At 57.0% G+C, this 25311-nt stretch overlaps 1 protein-coding gene across 1 annotated transcript; it reads right to left on the reverse strand.

The window, feature by feature from the left end:
* Window positions 1-62: 62 nt before the first annotated feature.
* Window positions 63-10155, reverse strand: LOC138915549 (ral guanine nucleotide dissociation stimulator-like). Its single transcript, XM_070222302.1, has 14 exons — window positions 9958-10155; window positions 9403-9519; window positions 8348-8538; window positions 6783-6895; window positions 6288-6649; window positions 5290-5505; window positions 4827-4930; window positions 4283-4349; window positions 2698-2751; window positions 2205-2279; window positions 1608-1640; window positions 1121-1242; window positions 811-914; window positions 63-485 (listed from the first exon to the last, which is right to left on the reverse strand). Exons 1-14 carry the CDS (start codon window positions 10090-10092, stop codon window positions 328-330), a joined length of 1851 nt encoding a protein of 616 aa, XP_070078403.1. The 5' UTR covers window positions 10093-10155; the 3' UTR covers window positions 63-327.
* Between the last annotated feature and the right edge of the window lie 15156 nt (window positions 10156-25311).

Here is a 25311-nt window from a genome sequence, read left to right on the forward strand (position 1 = left end):
TCCCTCAGTATCCAGGGAGGGGCCTGGCCCTTCTCCCTTCTCTCACATACAATAAGCCGAGACCCTGCAAGATTTCTTCATTCCAGGAGGAACGCGAGAGTCTGTGTCTCCTTGACACGAGCACAGGAGGGGAAAGAACCAGACCGTGACTCGCAGGCTGGAACAGAAACAGGATTTTAACATCAAATTCAAAACTAGCACTAACTACTAACACGAAAGAAATACGGCCCCTTCCCAAGTGGTAAACAGGCGCTGGGGTGGAGCTGCCAGGCCTGTGGGGTGGGGTCGTCCCCTCCCTCTTGGGCTCCAGGGCTCCCAGGAAAAGGCTTAGAATGTTCTTCTCCCCATCAGCATGGGAGGAGCCGGCCTGGGGCCCCGCGTGTTTCCCAGCCGCGTCCCCGCCGCTGAAGAGCAGGCTGCACTCGAGCTGTTGGAAGGACCGGGATCTGCCACTGTTGCTGGGTTCTGCGTCAGGGGTCTGGTGACTGAAGAGAAGACACTGATGATTGGGGGGGTCACACCAGTATCCCAGCCCAACACCTCAGCCCCACTGCATTCTGCTCCAAACCTTGTCCTGAGTGTTCAGTCAACACTACCCCATTGTCCCTGACATGGGAGCTGGCATTTCGCTTCACCCATTTCACAGAAGAGGAAGCTGAGTCCCACAAAGGTCAAGGGAATTGTCCCTCACAGGCCTGGTCAGCAGTGGAGCTGGGATCCCCGTGCCGGCTGTCCATCTCCCTAGGCCCGTGCTTAGCCCGAAGCTTTCCGGAGCCCCTGGCTTCAGTCCCTGCCTGTCTGGACACTCACCGAGCCCTGAGCTGAGAGACGCGCGGTTCTTCTTGGGCAGGAAAAACCGGCGCATCTTGCCGGCCCTCTCCTGTGGGGGCTCCAGGTGGCAGGACAGGCTGTAGCTAAAGGACAGAGGGGACTTTTCAGCTACCGGGAGCCACACCTCAGGTGACCCTCCCAGAGACGGCCAGCAGTTGGAGTCCCAGGGCCCCACGGGTGACCATGCGACAAGCCCCGGGACTGACCCGGAAGCCACGGGCACGGGCTCCCTGGAGCTGGCCATCAGAGAGAGTCCGCCTTGCCCTCACCAACTCCTGCCCCGCCTCACCTCTCATCCTCGCTGAGGGGCTCCATGGCCTCGAACCAGGCCCCAAATCGCTCCTCAGCCTCAATGTGGTAAAGATGGACTGCCTCCTGGAGCAGGAAGATCTGCTCGGTGACTTTGAATTCCTGGGAGAAAGGACATGATGCAGACGGGGCCTGGGTGGGGGACCGTGCTGGGGACTCAGACAGGTGAGAAGAGGGTCAAGGAGCTGGTCTGGGGTCTTGGCCCACATGGGAACCCTCCTTCCCTCCAATTCCGTGCAGGACTTGCTCGTTCTCACAGTTGGCTTGAAATAGCTCCTCCTGCAGGAAGGTGTCCTTGGTGCCAGCCCCTTCCCCCACGCACCAATGGGACGGCTTTCCCAGCTCTGGGTGCCGAACTCTCCCAAGGAAAGCAAGGCCCAAGGCATCGGGCCAGAGAAGGTCTTCCCCGGAGGAGTCTCTGATTGCCACAGCCCCACCCTCCGCACGGGGAGGCCACAGCTGCTCACCTCACTCCTTTTCTCAAAATTGATCTCATTTCCCTGGAAGGCAGAGAGCCAAAGCCCATGAGCAACAGCCCCCTTAGCCCATAGCTAGCCCCCGTCTCCACCCTTTCTCAGGTTGCACTACCAGCAGGGTCGACCAGGGAGCAGGCGCTACCAGAAACGGGAATGGGTCCCGGGCAAGACTCTGAGCTCCAGAGCAAGGAGGCCACGGGGCTATGGCTCAGGGACATTCTAAGACAGCCCTCTCTGACAGACAGACAGACTGAGGCCTCAGGCAGGAAGGGATGCTCAGCCACTCGTGTGCTTCCTGCCTTGGAGGGGCCTGGCTTCACTCCCTGCAGGGGCGGGGCCTGAGGGAGAGGCTGAGTCCAGCTCAGACACACCCTCCAGCAGCTCCGCAGTCAGGCAGCCTGGACTGGCGGCTCACCTGGATCCTATATTCACTCATCACTAAGATGGCCATGACACCCAGCTCCCGGGGTGGCTGTGAGGCCCTCACGAGAGGACTCTGCCAAGGGTTGTGAGCTCAAGCCTCAGTGCAAGTCTCTCCTCCCAAATCTCCGAATCCTGATCCCCAGCTCCACCTCCAGGCTCACTCACCTCCAGGTAATCCTCCATGTTGGTGTCCAGCAGCAGTAGGTAATTGAGGAATGTGCCAAGGAAGGGGATGAGCCCCTGTGCCAGCGGGGTGGAGACGGTGATGAGATCCCGCTCTCAGGAGCCGTCAAAGACCTCTCCTCCACTCCTCACCCCAGCCTCCTGCCCAGCCCAAGCTACCCACCTAGGCGGCCTCCCCCCAATTTCCTCCTCTTCTCTCCTCCAGGAACCCCAAACTCCTCCAGGCACCTCCCAGCAGCCGGCTCTGGCAAAACCCAGGGTACGTGGTCCCCGCCCCTCCCTGTCCCAAATCCGTTGTGCGCCCATCCGTTCCAGGCCTCCTCCTGGTCACTTCCAATGCAGGCATTTCAGGTCTGTGGCACCAGGAGCAGGGCTGGAGGAGAAAGGCTCCCTCTCTGCTGGTAGAGACCTCCGGCTAGGAAGGGGAGTCCCCTCTCCTGCGACTCCTGGGCCCCTCCTCCACAGGCACCCTTACCTTCTGGGCACCTGTGGGGCCCGTCTCCAGGCTGGTCAACATAGAGGTCGCCTCCTGCCAGGGTGTTGACAGGGCCAGTGAGCCGACGCTCCCCTCCAAGTGTCCTCCCAGACCCCTCCCAGATCGGGGACCCTGGACATGTGGCCCCAGTCACCTGGTGCCCCTGCGGCTCCCGCCTCCAGGGTGCTCTGATTCCAGAGCCATCCCAGCTCCAACACTCACTCCTGTGTGACCTTGGGCCCGCCCAGGCCTCCCTGAACCTGTTACCTCGTCTGGAAGGTTTGACGAACTCTGTCTGCCTCCCACAGTCTCCTGAGGCCCAAGCGTCATCTGACCGTCATCACTGCTCTCCGCTCAAGCCTGCCTCTGGAGCCAGGTCCAAGCTCCCCACATTCCTCCCCACCCTTGAGCCTCGGCACCCACTGTGAGGCCTGCACCACGGCTCATCTCCCTCTGGCTCCCAGATGAGGAGACCAAGGCCCACACAGGGGCAGGGACTTGCTCAGGGGGCCCCAGAGGAGAGGCTGCTCCCCCTCCCAGCCACAGGCCCCTGTCTCCTCTGCCTTCACACCACCCTCTGCCCAGCCGCTGACCACAGTGCTGTCCTCGGGACTCTCAGGCTGTGTTCGGGCCCCCAGCTGGGCCGAGCCACGGATGGAGGGAGATGAGGTGTCTCAGGAGGCCTGGTCAAGTGGCTTCTGCCAGCCCCAACGCCCAGGAGTCTCTGATCCCAGGCCGAGGCCAAGGCCTTGCTAAAGCCCTCAGCTCCCTAGGATCCCCTCAGGGAGTTCCCCTGCACAGAATTCTTTCTTCATCCGCTCAGGATGGGGACCCCGAATGCCACGTCTGACTAGCAGGGGAGGGGGCGACCAGGGCACTGCGGGGTGGCATTTCCTTTCTGTTTTACGAGGAAACTTCTGACGTCTGGGCGGGAAGGATCCCTGAAGAAGCCATCAGTTCCCTGGGCACTTGCCCTTGCCCTCCGGGGCACATGTCATCGCCAACAAGGACCTGGGTGAGCATCCCACTGGGACTGTCTGCAGCGCCCACTTTAGGGGCCAGAGTGGGGAGTCACCGAGGGGACACAGATCTGTCCCAGGTCCAGTGTCCGTCCCAAGGCTGGGAAGCCCCTGAGTGCCCCCGGCCCGTGGGATCCGGCAGTGCCCATCCCTCAGGCAGGCAGGGTGCCCTTCTTGCGAGGCACAGTGAAGACAGAAGGAGCAGTGGGGCCCTGGCTTCCTGAGCACAGACTGGGCTGACTTCGGAAGAAAGGAAGCCCGCCCACTCGCTCCAGCCAGTGGCCAGGAGGAAGATGCAGGGCAGCTGATGGAGCAGCATGGAAGCCAGACACCGGCACCTTCTGCCAGGTCCTCAGCCTCCTGGAACAGTCCAGCCCGCACCATTCTATCCCATGCCCCTGGCCTCCTGTCCCAAACTGCCCCCACCTGCCCATGGAGCTAGCACATCCCTCTTCCTGTCCATCTTTTCCTGACCAACTTCACGTGACAGGAGAACCAAAGCTCATCCTGCCGGGTCCCCTCCCCTCTCGCTCCCCCTCCTTCCAGATGTGCAGCCTCCGTCTTACCTTCACCAGCTGCCTCCTGCTCACCCACTGGTCTTTGATGAACCTCTTCAACTTTCGAGAGCTCTTCCTGAGGGGAGAGGAAAGGAGGAAAGAAAACCCGGGGCGGTTGAAGGCGAAATGCCTTTGGCTGAGAACCCGGAAGGTTCAAAGGGCCTGGGGCCTGGACGAGGGTTTTCCCCGGGTTCTTCGGAGCTCTGAGGTCACCGTGGGACTCGGGTGGAGGCTCTCCTGCGGTCACCTGGGGCCTCCATTCCCACTCCGACTGAGCACATTGTTTCTAACAGCGTTGGTTGCCGATGAGGGCTCCGTTGCTGCGAAGTACACCCTTGGAAATCTCCAGTGTGGCTCAATCCAGGATGTGACAAGGGGGGAGCCACTGCCTAGGGTCTCAGAGAGTCTCAGAGACCCGAGCAAGGAGGCCAGTCCCCATCCCTAGGGTCCGCTGCCTCCCAGATGGTCCTAGCTGAATGAGGGGTCCATGGCAGTCGCACGGGGGATGTCTGGTCCGCCCTGGTGGTGCTTGGATGGAGCACGGCCTACCCACCTGGCAACTCGTCCCCATGTCTTTTGCAGACGGCTGATGGAGGGGCTCTGCAGAGCAGACACGATGGCACGCAGGGACGCATAATTTCCAAGGACTCGGCACTCCTGAGGAAGGGAAGGGAATGAGCTGCGACGGCGGGCTGGAGCCCTGCTTCCTCTGGCTTGTGTCCCCTCGTGGGCTTCTGCTGTCCTGGATGAGGCAGATGCCCAGGGAAGCGAGGGAGGGCACACCTGGGAGCTGATGAGTAACGCTCGCGGGCAGGAAGATTTTAGCTCAACCCAGGGCGGGAAGGGAGCTTCCCACCACTGGGACCAGCACTCAAGGTCAGCAGGCCCTTGGCAGCAAGGGGCCTAGGACTTTGCCGAGGCCCAGACCACCGACTTCAAGGCTGAAAGCTGCGAGAGGAGAAGGGGCAGTCCCCCTGACTCCAGGGAGGGGCTCCCTGGGCCCTGCCGCTACTGACCTTGGCCACCTGAATCCACAGCTCGACGACTCTGGCCCTGTCCTGGGCCGTCATGCTGAGGTCCCCAAGGCACGTCGTGATGACGCAGCCGGACACGTGAAGAAACTGGTTGATAGTGGCCCGAACCGTGGGAGCCAGGTACTCCTTGCTCCCATTGGGCCGCTGGCACCACACAAAACCCAGGCAGTGGCGGGGCTCCACCTTCTTGAACAGCTCCTGGGGAGGATGGGGACTGTCACCTGACCCTGCCACACCCGAGCTCAGAGTCTGCAGGCCCCCGCAGCCCCAGGCAGGAGGCACTGGTCAGCTGCAGCTCAGGAACCTGAGGAGGTGGCCTGAAGCTTCTGGGAGTCTCTGGGTTTTGTCTGTGTCCGCTGAGGCCGCCCAGCGCAGGATGACCGAGGACCCAATAGGGGCGGGGAAGAGAAGTCCCATTGGCTCGCAGCCCAGTCTTGCTTCCCCCAAGCACCAGAACACGGCTCACACCTGCCCATCTCAAGGGGCATCTTCCACCCGTTCTCATCACCCCCTGGTCCCACTCCCCTTTCAGCTGCACGTTCCCCCGAGGCAGCAACAACCATGGGCTTTGTTTGCCTGTCTTCCATGTCGGTAAGGACGCACTAGGTGTCTAATAAGTACGGAGGCTGTTGAGGCCTCCTGGGCTGATGGGTGAGTGACCCAGGACTTGGCAGCACTCCAGTGAGCTTCCCTCCCCCACCAGAGGGCTATTCTCTGCCCCGCTTCCTCTCTGTTCGACCTCATCCATCCGCACAGCCACTCTGCCCAGCAGGTGCCCGCCCTTGGTGTGCTCTCTACTGTCCATGTGGGGACAGCAAGGACTTGGGGGCCAGAAGGTGGCCCAGGTCACCCGGTGGGTAAGTGGGGGAGCTGTGACTTGCACCCACATCGTTGGATTGCGGCTGAGGGAACAGGAGGTCTGGGGCAGCTGATGGCCCACCAAGGCGGGCCCCACCTAGCCCAAGAGCCCCGCTGCTCACCGCATCCATCCGGGTCAGCTGCTCGGCCACCAGCTTCGGAGGGAAGTCCAGCAGCTTAGGCCTCTCCTCTCTCAGCTCGGCGCTCGCTTCTGCGGTGACTTCGGCAGCTGGAGGCAGAGATCGTCCAAAAGTCAATGGCGCATCTTGCTCCAGCTCAGAAGCTGGCACTGGGGCTGAAGCTGATGGCGCTCGCTCCGGCCCTGGAGAGGCCGATGGAGGTGAGGCTGCTGGAGGTGAGGCTGCTGGTGGTGAGGCCGCCTCCAGCTCCGGCGCGGAAGGTGGAACTACAGCTGGAGCTGCCTCTGGCCCCGGAGCTGGCCCTTGCTCTGGCTCTAGAGCCGGCAGGAGCTCTGGAACTGGCGCTGCAGCGGGAGAAAGAGAAAGTTTCACCTACGTACCCGACTTTACAAGACAGGAGAGACTCCGCTGTCTTGAAGGGAACCCCAGCCCGTGAACCCCACCGCAGACAGTCTTCCCAGACTGCTGTGCCCTCACCTTCCAGCTCTGCCCTCCTGGGCCCCAGATGTTGCAGCTGGACCTGGGGAAGGTAGGCAGGGCCTCCCAGGTGCGACCCAGGCCAGATGACACGCAGAGAGGCCAGCCGCATCCTGAAAGAGGGAAAGGGCGTGGGCTCCCAGAAATCCTGCATTGGGTCCAGCCAGGTTCCCACCATAGAAGACGCGGTACTGGGCGGAAGCAGTTGGGCCACAGAGCCAGAGGCCTGGCCGTCGCTTCCACACTGTCCTCCCAAGGCACCCTGCTTTGGGTCTGGGCCCTGTGCCTGCCCCTTTCCACCAGGGGGGAGTCCCACCCCGGCGCTGACTCCTGTGTGGCCATCCTGGCAGTGGCAGGCCTGCTCATCCAGCAGGTGGAACACGGGGTTTGTGTGAGTCTCTTCTTCCCACTGCCACTCTTCTCGCAAAGAGGCTGGACACAGTCCAGCCCAGCCCTCCACGCCCTTGTGCAAGTGGACTGAGGACTGAGGCCGATGTGTGAGCGGCTCGCTAACACCCCTTCTCTTCTGGGCCTGCTGGTGGTGGTCAGAAGGGGTGGATATGGAGAAGGGGAAGCGGAGGGAGACGGGACTGTGGTGGGGATGGGTCGCCAGGGAACAGCTCAAGCCAGCCTCCCCTCTGGTTCCCAGGGGCTCTGGGACCCCACCCACAGCTCTCTTTCACTCCTATCCCCTTGCAGTAGAAGCCATCAGACCTCAGCCCTCCCAGAGGAATCAAAAGATGAGTGAGATCAGAGTTGTGCCGGGCCCGCCCCAGCCACAGTCCTCTGTCCTCTTGTTCTCCCCCAGCCCTGTTCTGTGGAGACAGGAGGCCCTCGTCTGGCACTCAAAGAACACTCAGGTCTTTAGTTGGCGCTGGGGTCCATCATGCATGAGAACGTGGGAAGAGGCCTCCAGTCGTAAAGGAGCATAGGAGGGCATCCCCTGGGACAGGCCGGGGACAGGATCTGTGGATGATATGGTGTGTGACTATCTGAGTCTCAGGCTGCTGCGGGGGTCCAGGGGCTGTGTCTGCTTCATTCACTGCGTTGTGCCAAGTGTCTCTAAAGCTCCCGCATGTCACAGGTGCTTAATATACAGTGTTCTCGAATGAACTCCAACCAGAAGCATCCCCGGTAGCTGAGTGGGCCTGGGGCCCCTCTGCGGCCCCGGAGACCCCTCCTTGGCTACTCCAAGGACCCGCCCCACGACCAGCTGCATGGAATCCCACACTCCCTGCCAGAGTGCTTTCCGTGTGCCTTTGCAAACTCAGAAAGGCCCCATCCCAGCGATGGGGGAGCAGACTGCTCTTCATCGGGGAGAGGGAAAGAATAACCAGGAACAACCACGGCACGTCTCTCAGCCCCTTCTGTAGAGCCAGGCCCCAGGGAAGCACCTGCCGTGGCTCATCCCATTCGTGCCCACCAGAACCCGATGAAGTTTATCCTCTCCCACTCCACTTTGCAGAGGAGCAATCGAAGCTCAGAGAGATGGAGGGCCGTTTCCAAGACACACAGCTGGCAGTGGGCAGAGTCACCACTGTGCTGAGGAGGGGCTGGGCACTCACGTAGCAAGTAGGTGGTCCAGGACCCCGTGGGAGGTGAGGACAGCCGCGCAGTCAAACACGATGGTGGTGACGTTGGCCATGTTTCGAGGCGCCAAGGCTGGTCCTATGGACGGCGGCAGCCTCTCCAGCAGGCCTGCCTGGAGGGCCCGCATCCTGCAGGCCTCATTCCGCTGCCCGAGTGACTCTCCGCGCTGGGTGAGATGAGGAAGGACACAGAGTCACCAGCACCAGCGTGAACCTCCAGGAAGTCAAGGTCTGGAGGTCCCCCAGGAACTGTGAGCCCCTCAGGGATGTGTGCAGAGGAGGGACAGGATTGCCCACAGCCAACCGGTTTCCAGGCTTGAAAAGTCCAATTTGAGTTTGGGCGGGGGGAGGATTATACGATGAGTTCCTCAGGACACTTGGCTGGCTTGGCAAGGACAGACCGCCCCGCACCAAAGCGTGCATTAAGAGCACTGACCAGCGAATCCAACACAAACATCCCCATTCTAGAGATGAGAGGACGGAAGCTTCGGGCTGCCAAGTGGCTGCTCAGGGTCCTGTGGGTCGGAACTGAGAACCGCCCTAAGCCAGGGCTGCAGGACTCCCCCGCTCCCCCACCTGAGGCTTCATGTGCTCCTGACATGAAGGGAAATGTCTGGTGGGAACCTCAGCCCTCCCCAGTCGGGAGACAGTGCACGGGCAGACAGACGCTGTGAGGATCTGGCTGACTACAAGAAAGGACGCTGGTTTTTCTTTCTTTTACACGAAAGGGAGGTTTGAGACCCTCGTTACAGAGGTTTCAGATTCAGAAAATGGCAGATTTCAAAGATGCCCCTGGCCGAGTGTGAAGCGCAAACATCAGTGTTTTGTCTACTCCGCCTAGGGTTAGGAAAGAGCGACTTCCCACCCTCCTAGGTAGCTGGTGAGGAGGCGTGGAAGTCCAGATTCCTTTGGGACTGGGCCCTTGGGACACTCCAGTGGGAAAGCCCTGGGCGGGTCTAGGGGAGGGCTCCAGATTTGACTCTGGATTGTGGACACACCCCGGTGATCTCAGGGCCCCGGGTGTCACTCACTCTCCCCTCAGTCCAGCCCCGGGCAAGGTCGGTGGTCTGCTGCACTTGCCCCCTGTCCAGGGAGATGGAGCCGTAGGACCCATGCGCCAGCTCCTGGACCATCTCCTGGGTGGAGCTCTGCAAAGACAGCGTCCGGTGGCCGCGGCGGCAGGTAGCAGGGGCCTGCCTGCACTTGCCCACAGGGGGAAAACTCTCCCGCACACCGAGCACAGACAGAGGGGCATCCGCATAGACCTCCAGACAGGGAGCGAATGAGATGACACCTCACGGGCTTGGGATTCACCTACGGGTAGGGCGGCTTGGCTCCCAGCACTCACCTTCCATCCTGCCAGCCACCACCCGGGATATGAACACGACATACCGCCAGGCTTCCAAGCCCTAACCGTCTGCTCCCGTCCAGGGTAGCTCCACGCTCATCCCTGCCTTCCGTCACTCCATGCCCGCCAACACACACACACAATAAGGGTCAAGGGGTGTGGGGCTGCCCGCATGGGAGGGTGGGATCACACTTGTGGCCTGACCCGGAGTGGCCCGCCCTGGGCTGCCTTGTGTTACCTGAGGGTTCCTTCTTCCGAATGGCCTGAGGTCTTGGAGGTGCGGTCTCAGCCAATGTCGACAGCGCTGGAGAAGACTGTCATTGTTGGCTCTCTGTGCGCCAGAGCCTCGCAAAGAGGGGATACACGAACACATCCTCCTGTGTCGAGTGTCTCTGGTCAAATGGGCTATGTGTACAAAATGGCTGCCTGGTGACCAGAGTTCTAAGCTCTGTTGGGGTCGGTCGCCAAGGAAGTGAGGTCATGTCTCCAAGGTTCCAGGATGGGGGGCCCTTCCCTCCATCAGACCCACCCAAAGCCCCCTCGGGGCTGTTGACCGCTCACCCTCCTTGCCCGTGTCATCTCCCGAGCTGTACAGAAAGTTCCATCACAGCCCTCCCCACAGCTCCTTGGGATCGGAACCAGCGCCCCAGCTTTGAAGAGAGAGCGCCCAGTTCGGATCTCCTTTTTCCTAGCAGTTCTGTGTCCTGGAAAAGCCACTGTGCCTCTCAGGGCCTCCCCAGTCTCCCAACCTGCACGATGGGATGGCGCTAGAAACACATTCCCAGGGACGTCTTCGGGTGGACATGTGATAACGCCTCCCATATCTGGGAGGTGGTGCCGCCTGGGTCTGGTCCCCGAACTTAGAGGTGGAAGAATTACAAGAAGGGGTGGATGCAGTCGGGAATACCTCTCCAAACAGGCCTGGATTCCAGCCGTGTGATTTGGGAAAAGTCCCTGCCCCTTGGGGGCTCCTTGTCAGGTCTGCACCTTCAAGGGTTGGAAGTTCGAGGAAATTCAGATATTGTCATTCACTAGCATTCAACCTTTCCCAGTCTCCTGTTGGCCTTAGAACCAGACCCAAGCGCCTCATTGTCGGCCTATGTGGTGGGCAGCCTCCACCAAGGCTCCCAGCGCTCCCTCCCTCCTGCTGTGCACATCCTTGTGGAACCACTACATCCTGAGTAACTGGTTTCTGAGCAATAGAATACAGCCCAGCTGATGGAATGTCACATCCAAGTTTTAATTACAAAAACTCTGTCACTTCCCTCTTGCTTGCTTTCCTGAGTTCCCTCCCTTTATCTCCCCCTCTGTTTCCATCTCTTGCGCTCTCTCTCTGTCACATTTCTGGAAATGAGATAGCAAGTGGCGATGATTTCAGTTGCCCTATGTAGAGGCCAAGGGAGGCGAGATCTGAGGGAGCGCCCAGCCAACAGTCACATGGAGACTCAGACTCTCAGTCCCAATGACTCCTGACACCACCCGTGTGAGTGACTTGGGAGCAAATCCTCCCCTAGTCTAGCCTCAGTTGAGACTGAAGGTCCTGCTTCACGGAGACCTGGAGGCAGAGGCTCCCAGCTAAGCCGTGCCCAATGCCTAGACCACGGAAACCGGGAGAAGTTCAATATTCGTACTTCAGAGGTGCAACTTTTGGGAGCAGTGTTGTGAGAGAGAAACCCAAATGAACGCAGACTACCGGGTTCCCCGGTCTGGCCCCATTAACCGCCGCCCCTGCCGCAGCTCCTGTTGCTTCTCAGGCTCCCTCCAGCCGCCTGGGCAGCTTTCTGACCTCCTCTGCTCACGCTCACTTCTGCCCCAGAGTCTCAGCACCAACAGCGCCTTTCCCCCGACTCCCTGTTCCCGGACCTACGCAGGCGTGGCTCAGTCTTGTCCTTCTGGTCACAGCCTAGGTCACTTCAGTGAGGCCTTTCAGAATCTCCCAGGCACAGTCTCTGCCACCACACATCTCACATCTGGAAGCGTCTTCAATTGTTTCCTCCTTCTTGCTCCCATTTGGATAAAGTGAGCCCAGGACGAGGGGCTGTCTGCTTTGGCTGAAGGAGACGTAATTCCTTCTGGTTACCCCGGGCACACGGCTGTCTCCTCCAGGCTGAGTTTTTCCCACCACCAGTCCGTCGGGAAGGCGCACTAGCCTTCCCTCTCTCCCGTGGGGCTGGTGTCCCAGGAACACGGTGAGCCGTCCTCTCTCCCTGTCATGCAGCACCAGCCCCTCACCCCACGGCCAGAGAACTAGCACCCGGTCTGAGACTCCACCACATCCTGAATTCAGTTACTGCTGAGACCCTCCCATCCATTTGGGGATTCCCTGGTACCTCCTGAGGGCGTCTTTCCCTGAGACCCCACTCCCAGCCTGCCCTTGCTTATTCCAGTAACAATGGCCTTTCCTCAGAGCCCCCCCAGTCTGGAGAAGAAATGTGTTGAAAGGTTCTCCGTGTTAATTTTCAGGGCCGGGGGAAATTGGTAGAAGTAATTTGGGTGTTTCTGTGCAATAGTTCCCAGGAAGAAGATTCAGCCCTAAAAACAAATGAACTTCTGACACATGGTACAACGTGGATGAACCTTGCAAACCTTACGCTCAGTGAAATAAACGCAACCCAGAAAGACACCTATGATACGGTTCCCCTTACATGACGTGCCGAGCACAGGCAAATTCATCGAGATGGAAGGAAGAATAGAAGTTCACAGGGGCTGGAGCTGAGGGTCATGGGGAGGCAGTGTTTAATGGGGACAGAGTTTCTGTTTGAGATGATGAAAAGAAGTCTTGGAAATGAACACGGTGATGGTTGCGCAGTATTGTGAATGCGTTTGATGCCACTGAATTGTCCACGGAAAAATGGTTCAAATGGCCAAGTCTAGGTTATGCATACTTTGCCACAATCAAAAGGCACTTAAAAATGCAGCGGGGGGTCAAGATGCAGGTTCTGGGGCCCTCAAGTCAGCATATGGGCCAGGTAGGTGTCCAGGGTCTGAGATCTTGGACCCTGGTGAGGCTCTGGAGTGGTCCTGATTGATGCTAGTTTACAAGTTCAAAGTAACAAGATTGGAGCAATTTCACCGATTGGGGGATAAGAAAGGAAACAACTGCATTCAGTCCCATCCAACGTGGAAGAGACCTTTTTCTTAATGGGAAGCAAATGTCAGTCCTTCAAGGAAGTCACTTCTCAACGTCTCTACCCCTCCCCAACCCCACCCGCTACTCCCAGAAAGACGCCGCAGTGCAGAGCTCGGGTACCGTGGTTGTGGCCTCATCCGTGAGTCATGTTTGGGGTCAGATCCCCTGTTTTCCTTCCCCAGCCATGTGACCCTGGGCATGTCACTCAACATGACTGAACCTCCATTTCTTCAACCGTAAAATGGGGAGAATCATCCTGGTAGGGAAATTATGAAGGTCACAAGACTTTCTCAGAGGAGGTAGCACATGGCAGAGGCATTATGCTGAGAGCCGCGCCCCACAGGTCACACGTTTTCTGATTCTGTTGATACGACCTTCTCAAAACAACAGCATTATAAAGATGGAGAACAGATGAGTGAAGGCCAGGGGCTGGCCGGGCAGATGTGACTATGAAAGAGCAGCACGAGAGAGGGCTTGTGGGGATGGGACAGTTCTGTGTGTGGATTGCAGTGGTGGTGGCGCAAATCTGCATGTGTCATAAAATGGCATAGAACCGCGCGCGCGCGCATACACGCACACGCGCGCACACACACACACACCGCCCAGTGAGCTCATGTCAAACTAGCGACATCAGAAGTCTGCGGTCTGTGGGTTTAACACTGTCAATTCATGTCCTGGTCGTGACACTGTACTAGAGTCCCGCAAGATGTTAACCCCCGGCAGAAGCTGGTGGAAGGGTCCAAGGCACTCTGTACTATTTTTGTTGCAACTTCATGTGCTTTCATATTTATTCAAAGGGAAAAGTTAACAGTGAAAGACACAACAGGACACAGCCTGGCACGTAGTAAGTGGCAAACAACACGGTTCTCGGTGACAATTCTTTGCGATTGTAATTGCACGTTCATTTCCAGTCTCTCTCCATACACAGTGACCTTGGTGAGGGACGGACACACCTCACTAACGTCGTCTGCCCTCTGCCCAGCACAGAGCACGCGCCCACTCAATATTTGTCCACTAAATCCCCCGTGGTCCCTGCGCCAGGTGTTCTTACGTCCACGTTCACGGACCCTCCACGACAACCTTAGGCAGTGTTATTCTTCGTGCTGGGCAGGTGAGGAAACTGAGGCACAGAGAGGGAAAGTAAATTGTTCCAGGTCAACACACTGGACCGACGAGGAGGTGCCATGCCCTGCTCTGGAGGAGAGCAGAGGCTGTCCATGGCAGCTCCAGGGTCCCTCACGGCGGCTCCTCTCTGCGACTGCCAGGTCCTAACTTTGAGGCCAAATAGCTTGACTTCCTAGAGGGAGCTGGAGAGAGAAGTCACCTACCTGTGGCGCTGGGGGGGGTCGGTGGCACCAGTGGGTTCTGTGGGAGGAGCATGGAGGTCACAGCAGCTGAGGAGAAATGGTCTGGAGTGAGACCGGGGACTCCGAGGGGGGGGCATGGAGGCCACCGCGTGCATCTTTCCTATCCAGCCTGAGCCACTGATTGCGGGTCCTCTGGCTTCTTCTCCCGTGGGTGCCCTGGGATGAGGAGATCAGTCGCTCTCCCTAAGGGGCCTGCAGCACACGGTCATCAGAGCCCTGAGGACTCACCGCGGGGAGTGAGGGCTGAGGTCCGATGTGTAACCTGCTGTGAGAAAAGGAGACAGAATTGGCATGCAAGAGGGGCACGAATGTCCAAAATACAGCCCGAGGACCACCAGCCCCACCCACAACTGACACTTCCAGTCTACACGGTTCCACATTAGGATTTAGGAGCAACTATCTCTTATTCCTAAAAGGCTGACAAATCAAAGATCCAGTCCCTGTTTTCATGAGTTTGCAATTTATGTGTGAGATCAATGCGCTAACCTTGCTCGAACATGGGTTTGCAAATTGTGCTCTTCAGGTTCCAGAGGTATTTAGAGGTGCTGGCAGGGAGAGAGAGGAATAGCCAGACTCTTGAATGCCCATTGGCTTCAGAGGGATACTCTCTTTCATCTGACTGGAGAAAGGCTTCTGTGCCTCAGGCAAGGGGACGAATCACAGCCCCAGAGTGCAGAGCTGCAAAGGGAAGAGAAGGATTCACAAAGTGCAGGGCCTTGGGGTCCCTGAGCCCTGAGGGAGGTTGCTCAGCTGGAAGACTAGACACACAGGATGGCTCCTGAGGAACACTGGAGAGTGCACATCCTCCTGGGGCCCATCCTTAGCTTCAGTATGGGGTTACTAAATAGATGCTCCCCAATGACGTAGAGGCTGTCGCTGTCCAGGATGAAGGAGCCCAGCTGAGTGCCCCCACAGGTCTCATGTCTCAGCTTCCGTGACAGCCCCTCTTTTTCCAGCTTAAGGCCCACAGTGTCAGGATGGTGAGTGAGGACAGTATCATCTCCGCCGGCTGTTGCAGTTTTCTCAGGCCTGGAGCTGGAGGGACACAGGCATGGGGAGGTGGGGACTCCAGGCAGGGGCGCTGAAACGCCTCCCTGAGGGAGGGGACAGAGACAGCAGGAAGACTGACGGGCAGCTTGGAACAGCCTTGGTGCTGGGGGAGGGTTGTAAGTGAATAGGACAGCCAAGGTCCCTGAACACAGAGGACGTAGCACCTCCAATTGTTGGTGTCGGTGCTCAACTCTGAAAGGACGTTCATGATACGGCAACGCACACGCTAACAACAAAGCATGCGGCAGCGAGCGGAGGAGGACTCTGGGCACAGGACCAGGTGAAGCAAGGCAACATCAAGTTGCTTAAATTGCAGCTCTGCCACTCACTTTCTGCATGCCTCTGGGTAAGTCTCCCAACCCCTCTGGCTCCTTTTCTTCATCTGTCCAGTGAGGTGAGAGTTCAGACCTCACAGCACTTAGCACTAGTAACTGTTCGATGAAAAGCGGCCATTTTCCTTAGGTATTAATAGGGCCCGCATTCTTGGTGTCAATGGACCTGGCAGGGAGAGAGACTGAGCCTTTTGAAGGCAACACTTAGGGCAAGCAGCCGTCCTGGGATGGAGGCGGCGATTGGGCTGTGTGGGATCTCAGAGCCAGAAACATCTCAGGGCCAGTGGAAAGGGAAGACACGCTGCATCACGGCTGCAGGACAATGGCGAGGACCTTTGGAGCTGGGTCGTTTCATCCTCAGACAAACGGGTTCACGACTGGGAGGTTCACACGAGGGCTGAGGCCACCCAAGTGCTCCTGCGGGGGTTCCCACGTGCTGGGGTCCTTCTCACAGTTGGGTGTAAGAAAGGGTGCGAGTCCTTTACCGCTTGTTGTCTACATGTCGGGACCTTTGCTAAGCACTTTTCATTTTCATCCTCACACAAATTCCTCTCCCCAGTGAGAAGCAGAGTCTACTTCCCCATCTCTTGAATCTGGGCTCGGCCACATGACAGGCCTTGGCTAATGGATGTTAGTGAATGTGACGGAAGCAGAGGCTTGGGAAGCACGTGTACACTAGGGCTTGCCATTTCTTGCTGCTCCTGGAACTCGGAGCAGCTCAATGAGCCCAAGGTGCCCACTGGGGGATGAGAGAATGTGCGGGAGACCCGAGGTCCGCCAGCCAGCGGCCGACCGCAGGCACATCAGTGAGCCTCAGCTGAGATCAGCTGAGCCAGCCCCGGCAGGAGAACTTCCCAGCAGCATTCAGAACAAATCACTATCCAGCAGAATGTGGGCTAAATTGGTTCTGCAGAAAAGCAAACTGAGCCCTTCCGATTGACCGATGAGGTGGCCGAGGCACAGAGATGTTTAGCAACTGGTCAGGGACACACAGTCTTGAAGCAGGGAACTAGGATCGGAACACAGGCCTGTCAGACCCCCCAAAAACCATGTGACCACTGTGCTCTACTGCTCAGGAATCCTTCTGGGGGCGCGCAGACATAACTTGGTCTGTAGCACATGTCACATATTTAACATTCTGCTGGAACTAGGCATGTTACACAAATGGTTGAGCTGGTCAGGACGGAGCGGTGAGGAAGTGGAGAGTGTGCATCATGTCTACAGCATGTAGAAAATGTGCAGGGTCTTGACTCACGAAACAAAGAATTCCTGAAGGCGGAATTCAAATTTCAGGACTCCAGTTTATATCCCATGACTCCAGACTCACATGGCAGGATTAAGGGATGGGGAGGCCCAGCCTGGGTCAGGACACAAGCATGAAAAAGACTCATAGACTTGACTTTTTTCTTCTTTTTTTTGAGGAAGATTAACCCTGAGCTAACATGCACTGCCAATCCTCCTTGTGTGCTGAGGAAGATTTGCCCTGAGCTAACATCTGTGCTGATCTTCCTCTATTTTATACGTGGGATGCCTGCCAAAGCGTGGCTTGAGAAGTGGTACATAGGTCCACGCCTGGGAGCTGAGTGGGCCAGTTCACCGGAACCACAGACCGCTGAAGCAGAGTGTGCACACTTAACTGCTACGCCACCGGGCCAGCCCCCATGGACTCAATTTTAAAAATGAATCTTCAGAGCTGGGGTACGACAGGTTCCACGGCATCAATCAAGCCTCTATATCAGGTTCCTGGAAACTCAGGGGCTCTCAGATCCACATTGGGGCCAGATGAGGAGACAGGGCTAGAGTCAAAGTCATGACTAAGATCCAGAAAGATTTTCTGTCTGTTCAAATAGAACCCACAAATGTGGACACGTACAGACATTGCTACATTCATGCATTCATTCCAGCAAGCAGCATAAAGCGAGTGTCAACTAGGTACTCGGCGCCAAGGTGACAAATGCATAAAGACTGAATACAGCAAATGATAGTAAATTCCATGAAAGAAATACTCAGGGTGATATGGGAAGAGAAAACCTGAGGGCCAGGTGTGTATTCAGAAGTGCTACTTCATAGAAGGTGGTCTGGCAAGGTCTTTCAGAGCAGCTGATGGTTGAGCTGAGATTTGAACGGCAGTGAGGTGCCAGGCATAGCTGCTCTGCAGGAAGAGGCAGGATAAAGGCCTGATAGAGGTTAGGACATTAGTAGAACAGACAAGTGTCTGAAGTGGTTAACGACAGAAAGAAACCGAGAGAAAAGATGAAATGAGACAGCTATGAGGAACAAAGATTGGGAATGTGGAGGTCCTCACACACAGGAGAGACAAGACTGAAATTCTTTTGCTAAACGTTGTTTTCTTTCCTCCTCTTCTTCTTCTCCCCAGTGCCTCCCAGTACATAGCTGTCTATTCTAGTTGCAGATCCTTCTAGTTGCACTATGTGAGACACGGCCTCAGCGTGGCCTGATGAGTGGTGCCAGGTCCGCACCCAGGCTCCAAACGGGTGAAACCCTGGGCCACTAAAGCAAACCACATAAACTCAGCCACTTGGCCACGGGGCCGGCCCCCTAGACTGAAACTCTAGCCCAACGCTCAGCAGCCCTGCTATCTCTTCCCTCCAGGGCAAGGGCACCTGCTGAAACGACAAGTGTTAAGCAACCCCAAAAGGACTACGAAGGACAGAGGCATCTCATGAGGAAACAGTGCACAGCTACTGAGCCTCTCCCCACTCTTCTCAGGACAAGAGCATGTTGATCAATCTTTTAGAAGCATTATCTATTGTTTCAACGTGGGAACCCCCGCAGGAGCACTTGGGTGGCCTCAGCCCTCGTGTGAACCTCCCAGTCGTGAACCCGTTTGTCTGAGGATGAAACGACCCAGCTCCAAAGGTCCTCGCCATTGTCCTGCAGCCGTGATGCAGCGTGTCTTCCCTTTCCACTGGCCCTGAGATGTTTCTGGCTCTGAGATCCCACACAGCCCAATCGCCGCCTCCATCCCAGGACGGCTGCTTGCCCTAAGTGTTGCCTTCAAAAGGCTCAGTCTCTCTCCCTGCCAGGTCCATTGACACCAAGAATGCGGGCCCTATTAATACCTAAGGAAAATGGCCGCTTTTCATCGAACAGTTACTAGTGCTAAGTGCTGTGAGGTCTGAACTCTCACCTCACTGGACAGATGAAGAAAAGGAGCCAGAGGGGTTGGGAGACTTACCCAGAGGCATGCAGAAAGTGAGTGGCAGAGCTGCAATTTAAGCAACTTGATGTTGCCTTGCTTCACCTGGTCCTGTGCCCAGAGTCCTCCTCCGCTCGCTGCCGCATGCTTTGTTGTTAGCGTGTGCGTTGCCGTATCATGAACGTCCTTTCAGAGTTGAGCACCGACACCAACATTTGGAGGTGCTACGTCCTCTGTGTTCAGGGACCTTGGCTGTCCTATTCACTTACAACCCTCCCCCAGCACCAAGGCTGTTCCAAGCTGCCCGTCAGTCTTCCTGCTGTCTCTGTCCCCTCCCTCAGGGAGGCGTTTCAGCGCCCCTGCCTGGAGTCCCCACCTCCCCATGCCTGTGTCCCTCCAGCTCCAGGCCTGAGAAAACTGCAACAGCCGGCGGAGATGATACTGTCCTCACTCACCATCCTGACACTGTGGGCCTTAAGCTGGAAAAAGAGGGGCTGTCACGGAAGCTGAGACATGAGACCTGTGGGGGCACTCAGCTGGGCTCCTTCATCCTGGACAGCGACAGCCTCTACGTCATTGGGGAGCATCTATTTAGTAACCCCATACTGAAGCTAAGGATGGGCCCCAGGAGGATGTGCACTCTCCAGTGTTCCTCAGGAGCCATCCTGTGTGTCTAGTCTTCCAGCTGAGCAACCTCCCTCAGGGCTCAGGGACCCCAAGGCCCTGCACTTTGTGAATCCTTCTCTTCCCTTTGCAGCTCTGCACTCTGGGGCTGTGATTCGTCCCCTTGCCTGAGGCACAGAAGCCTTTCTCCAGTCAGATGAAAGAGAGTATCCCTCTGAAGCCAATGGGCATTCAAGAGTCTGGCTATTCCTCTCTCTCCCTGCCAGCACCTCTAAATACCTCTGGAACCTGAAGAGCACAATTTGCAAACCCATGTTCGAGCAAGGTTAGCGCATTGATCTCACACATAAATTGCAAACTCATGAAAACAGGGACTGGATCTTTGATTTGTCAGCCTTTTAGGAATAAGAGATAGTTGCTCCTAAATCCTAATGTGGAACCGTGTAGACTGGAAGTGTCAGTTGTGGGTGGGGCTGGTGGTCCTCGGGCTGTATTTTGGACATTCGTGCTCCTCTTGCATGCCAATTCTGTCTCCTTTTCTCACAGCAGGTTACACATCGGACCTCAGCCCTCACTCCCCGCGGTGAGTCCTCAGGGCTCTGATGACCGTGTGCTGCAGGCCCCTTAGGGAGAGCGACTGATCTCCTCATCCCAGGGCACCCACGGGAGAAGAAGCCAGAGGACCCGCAATCAGTGGCTCAGGCTGGATAGGAAAGATGCACGCGGTGGCCTCCATGCCCCCCCCTCGGAGTCCCCGGTCTCACTCCAGACCATTTCTCCTCAGCTGCTGTGACCTCCATGCTCCTCCCACAGAACCCACTGGTGCCACCGAACCCCCCAGCGCCACAGGTAGGTGACTTCTCTCTCCAGCTCCCTCTAGGAAGTCAAGCTATTTGGCCTCAAAGTTAGGACCTGGCAGTCGCAGAGAGGAGCCGCCGTGAGGGACCCTGGAGCTGCCATGGACAGCCTCTGCTCTCCTCCAGAGCAGGGCATGGCACCTCCTCGTCGGTCCAGTGTGTTGACCTGGAACAATTTACTTTCCCTCTCTGTGCCTCAGTTTCCTCACCTGCCCAGCACGAAGAATAACACTGCCTAAGGTTGTCGTGGAGGGTCCGTGAACGTGGACGTAAGAACACCTGGCGCAGGGACCACGGGGGATTTAGTGGACAAATATTGAGTGGGCACGTGCTCTGTGCTGGGCAGAGGGCAGACGACGTTAGTGAGGTGTGTCCGTCCCTCACCAAGGTCACTGTGTATGGAGAGAGACTGGAAATGAACGTGCAATTACAATCGCAAAGAATTGTCACCGAGAACCGTGTTGTTTGCCACTTACTACGTGCCAGGCTGTGTCCTGTTGTGTCTTTCACTGTTAACTTTTCCCTTTGAATAAATATGAAAGCACATGAAGTTGCAACAAAAATAGTACAGAGTGCCTTGGACCCTTCCACCAGCTTCTGCCGGGGGTTAACATCTTGCGGGACTCTAGTACAGTGTCACGACCAGGACATGAATTGACAGTGTTAAACCCACAGACCGCAGACTTCTGATGTCGCTAGTTTGACATGAGCTCACTGGGCGGTGTGTGTGTGTGTGCGCGCGTGTGCGTGTATGCGCGCGCGCGCGGTTCTATGCCATTTTATGACACATGCAGATTTGCGCCACCACCACTGCAATCCACACACAGAACTGTCCCATCCCCACAAGCCCTCCCTCGTGCTGCTCTTTCATAGTCACATCTGCCCGGCCAGCCCCTGGCCTTCACTCATCTGTTCTCCATCTTTATAATGCTGTTGTTTTGAGAAGGTCGTATCAACAGAATCAGAAAACGTGTGACCTGTGGGGCGCGGCTCTCAGCATAATGCCTCTGCCATGTGCTACCTCCTCTGAGAAAGTCTTGTGACCTTCATAATTTCCCTACCAGGATGATTCTCCCCATTTTACGGTTGAAGAAATGGAGGTTCAGTCATGTTGAGTGACATGCCCAGGGTCACATGGCTGGGGAAGGAAAACAGGGGATCTGACCCCAAACATGACTCACGGATGAGGCCACAACCACGGTACCCGAGCTCTGCACTGCGGCGTCTTTCTGGGAGTAGCGGGTGGGGTTGGGGAGGGGTAGAGACGTTGAGAAGTGACTTCCTTGAAGGACTGACATTTGCTTCCCATTAAGAAAAAGGTCTCTTCCACGTTGGATGGGACTGAATGCAGTTGTTTCCTTTCTTATCCCCCAATCGGTGAAATTGCTCCAATCCTGTTACTTTGAACTTGTAAACTAGCATCAATCAGGACCACTCCAGAGCCTCACCAGGGTCCAAGATCTCAGACCCTGGACACCTACCTGGCCCATATGCTGACTTGAGGGCCCCAGAACCTGCATCTTGACCCCCCGCTGCATTTTTAAGTGCCTTTTGATTGTGGCAAAGTATGCATAACCTAGACTTGGCCATTTGAACCATTTTTCCGTGGACAATTCAGTGGCATCAAATGCATTCACAATACTGCGCAACCATCACCGTGTTCATTTCCAAGACTTCTTTTCATCATCTCAAACAGAAACTCTGTCCCCATTAAACACTGCCTCCCCATGACCCTCAGCTCCAGCCCCTGTGAACTTCTATTCTTCCTTCCATCTCGATGAATTTGCCTGTGCTCGGCACGTCATGTAAGGGGAACCGTATCATAGGTGTCTTTCTGGGTTGCGTTTATTTCACTGAGCGTAAGGTTTGCAAGGTTCATCCACGTTGTACCATGTGTCAGAAGTTCATTTCTTTTTAGGGCTGAATCTTCTTCCTGGGAACTATTGCACAGAAACACCCAAATTACTTCTACCAATTTCCCCCGGCCCTGAAAATTAACACGGAGAACCTTTCAACACCTTTCTTCTCCAGACTGGGGGGGCTCTGAGGAAAGGCCATTGTTACTGGAATAAGCAAGGGCAGGCTGGGAGTGGGGTCTCAGGGAAAGACGCCCTCAGGAGGTACCAGGGAATCCCCAAATGGATGGGAGGGTCTCAGCAGTAACTGAATTCAGGATGTGGTGGAGTCTCAGACCGGGTGCTAGTTCTCTGGCCGTGGGGTGAGGGGCTGGTGCTGCATGACAGGGAGAGAGGACGGCTCACCGTGTTCCTGGGACACCTGCCCCACGGGAGAGAGGGAAGGCTAGTGCGCCTTCCCGACGGACTGGTGGTGGGAAAAACTCAGCCTGGAGGAGACAGCCGTGTGCCCGGGGTAACCAGAAGGAATTACATCTCCTTCAGCCAAAGCAGACAGCCCCTCGTCCTGGGCTCACTTTATCCAAATGGGAGCAAGAAGGAGGAAACAATTGAAGACGCTTCCAGATGTGAGATGTGTGGTGGCAGAGACTGTGCCTGGGAGATTCTGAAAGGCCTCACTGAAGTGACCTAGGCTGTGACCAGAAGGACAAGACTGAGCCACGCCTGCGTAGGTCCGGGAACAGGGAGTCGGGGGAAAGGCGCTGTTGGTGCTGAGACTCTGGGGCAGAAGTGAGCGTGAGCAGAGGAGGTCAGAAAGCTGCCCAGGCGGCTGGAGGGAGCCTGAGAAGCAACAGGAGCTGCGGCAGGGGCGGCGGTTAATGGGGCCAGACCGGGGAACCCGGTAGTCTGCGTTCATTTGGGTTTCTCTCTCACAACACTGCTCCCAAAAGTTGCACCTCTGAAGTACGAATATTGAACTTCTCCCGGTTTCCGTGGTCTAGGCATTGGGCACGGCTTAGCTGGGAGCCTCTGCCTCCAGGTCTCCGTGAAGCAGGACCTTCAGTCTCAACTGAGGCTAGACTAGGGGAGGATTTGCTCCCAAGTCACTCACACGGGTGGTGTCAGGAGTCATTGGGACTGAGAGTCTGAGTCTCCATGTGACTGTTGGCTGGGCGCTCCCTCAGATCTCGCCTCCCTTGGCCTCTACATAGGGCAACTGAAATCATCGCCACTTGCTATCTCATTTCCAGAAATGTGACAGAGAGAGAGCGCAAGAGATGGAAACAGAGGGGGAGATAAAGGGAGGGAACTCAGGAAAGCAAGCAAGAGGGAAGTGACAGAGTTTTTGTAATTAAAACTTGGATGTGACATTCCATCAGCTGGGCTGTATTCTATTGCTCAGAAACCAGTTACTCAGGATGTAGTGGTTCCACAAGGATGTGCACAGCAGGAGGGAGGGAGCGCTGGGAGCCTTGGTGGAGGCTGCCCACCACATAGGCCGACAATGAGGCGCTTGGGTCTGGTTCTAAGGCCAACAGGAGACTGGGAAAGGTTGAATGCTAGTGAATGACAATATCTGAATTTCCTCGAACTTCCAACCCTTGAAGGTGCAGAGACCTGACAAGGAGCCCCCAAGGGGCAGTGACTTTTCCCAAATCACACGGCTGGAATCCAGGCCTGTTTGGAGAGGTATTCCCGACTGCATCCACCCCTTCTTGTAATTCTTCCACCTCTAAGTTCGGGGACCAGACCCAGGCGGCACCACCTCCCAGATATGGGAGGCGTTATCACATGTCCACCCGAAGACGTCCCTGGGAATGTGTTTCTAGCGCCATCCCATCGTGCAGGTTGGGAGACTGGGGAGGCCCTGAGAGGCACAGTGGCTTTTCCAGGACACAGAACTGCTAGGAAAAAGGAGATCCGAACTGGGCGCTCTCTCTTCAAAGCTGGGGCGCTGGTTCCGATCCCAAGGAGCTGTGGGGAGGGCTGTGATGGAACTTTCTGTACAGCTCGGGAGATGACACGGGCAAGGAGGGTGAGCGGTCAACAGCCCCGAGGGGGCTTTGGGTGGGTCTGATGGAGGGAAGGGCCCCCCATCCTGGAACCTTGGAGACATGACCTCACTTCCTTGGCGACCGACCCCAACAGAGCTTAGAACTCTGGTCACCAGGCAGCCATTTTGTACACATAGCCCATTTGACCAGAGACACTCGACACAGGAGGATGTGTTCATGTATCCCCTCTTTGCGAGGCTCTGGCGCACAGAGAGCCAACAATGACAGTCTTCTCCAGCGCTGTCGACACTGGCTGAGACCGCACCTCCAAGACCTCAGGCCATTCGGAAGAAGGAACCCTCAGGTAACACAAGGCAGCCCAGGGCGGGCCACTCCGGGTCAGGCCACAAGTGTGATCCCACCCTCCCATGCGGGCAGCCCCACACCCCTTGACCCTTATTGTGTGTGTGTGTTGGCGGGCATGGAGTGACGGAAGGCAGGGATGAGCGTGGAGCTACCCTGGACGGGAGCAGACGGTTAGGGCTTGGAAGCCTGGCGGTATGTCGTGTTCATATCCCAGGTGGTGGCTGGCAGGATGGAAGGTGAGTGCTGGGAGCCAAGCCGCCCTACCCGTAGGTGAATCCCAAGCCCGTGAGGTGTCATCTCATTCGCTCCCTGTCTGGAGGTCTATGCGGATGCCCCTCTGTCTGTGCTCGGTGTGCGGGAGAGTTTTCCCCCTGTGGGCAAGTGCAGGCAGGCCCCTGCTACCTGCCGCCGCGGCCACCGGACGCTGTCTTTGCAGAGCTCCACCCAGGAGATGGTCCAGGAGCTGGCGCATGGGTCCTACGGCTCCATCTCCCTGGACAGGGGGCAAGTGCAGCAGACCACCGACCTTGCCCGGGGCTGGACTGAGGGGAGAGTGAGTGACACCCGGGGCCCTGAGATCACCGGGGTGTGTCCACAATCCAGAGTCAAATCTGGAGCCCTCCCCTGGACCCGCCCAGGGCTTTCCCACTGGAGTGTCCCAAGGGCCCAGTCCCAAAGGAATCTGGACTTCCACGCCTCCTCACCAGCTACCTAGGAGGGTGGGAAGTCGCTCTTTCCTAACCCTAGGCGGAGTAGACAAAACACTGATGTTTGCGCTTCACACTCGGCCAGGGGCATCTTTGAAATCTGCCATTTTCTGAATCTGAAACCTCTGTAACGAGGGTCTCAAACCTCC

The sequence above is a fragment of the Equus caballus genome, chromosome 9, assembly GCF_041296265.1.
Source record: "Equus caballus isolate H_3958 breed thoroughbred chromosome 9, TB-T2T, whole genome shotgun sequence".
NCBI lineage: Eukaryota > Metazoa > Chordata > Mammalia > Perissodactyla > Equidae > Equus > Equus caballus.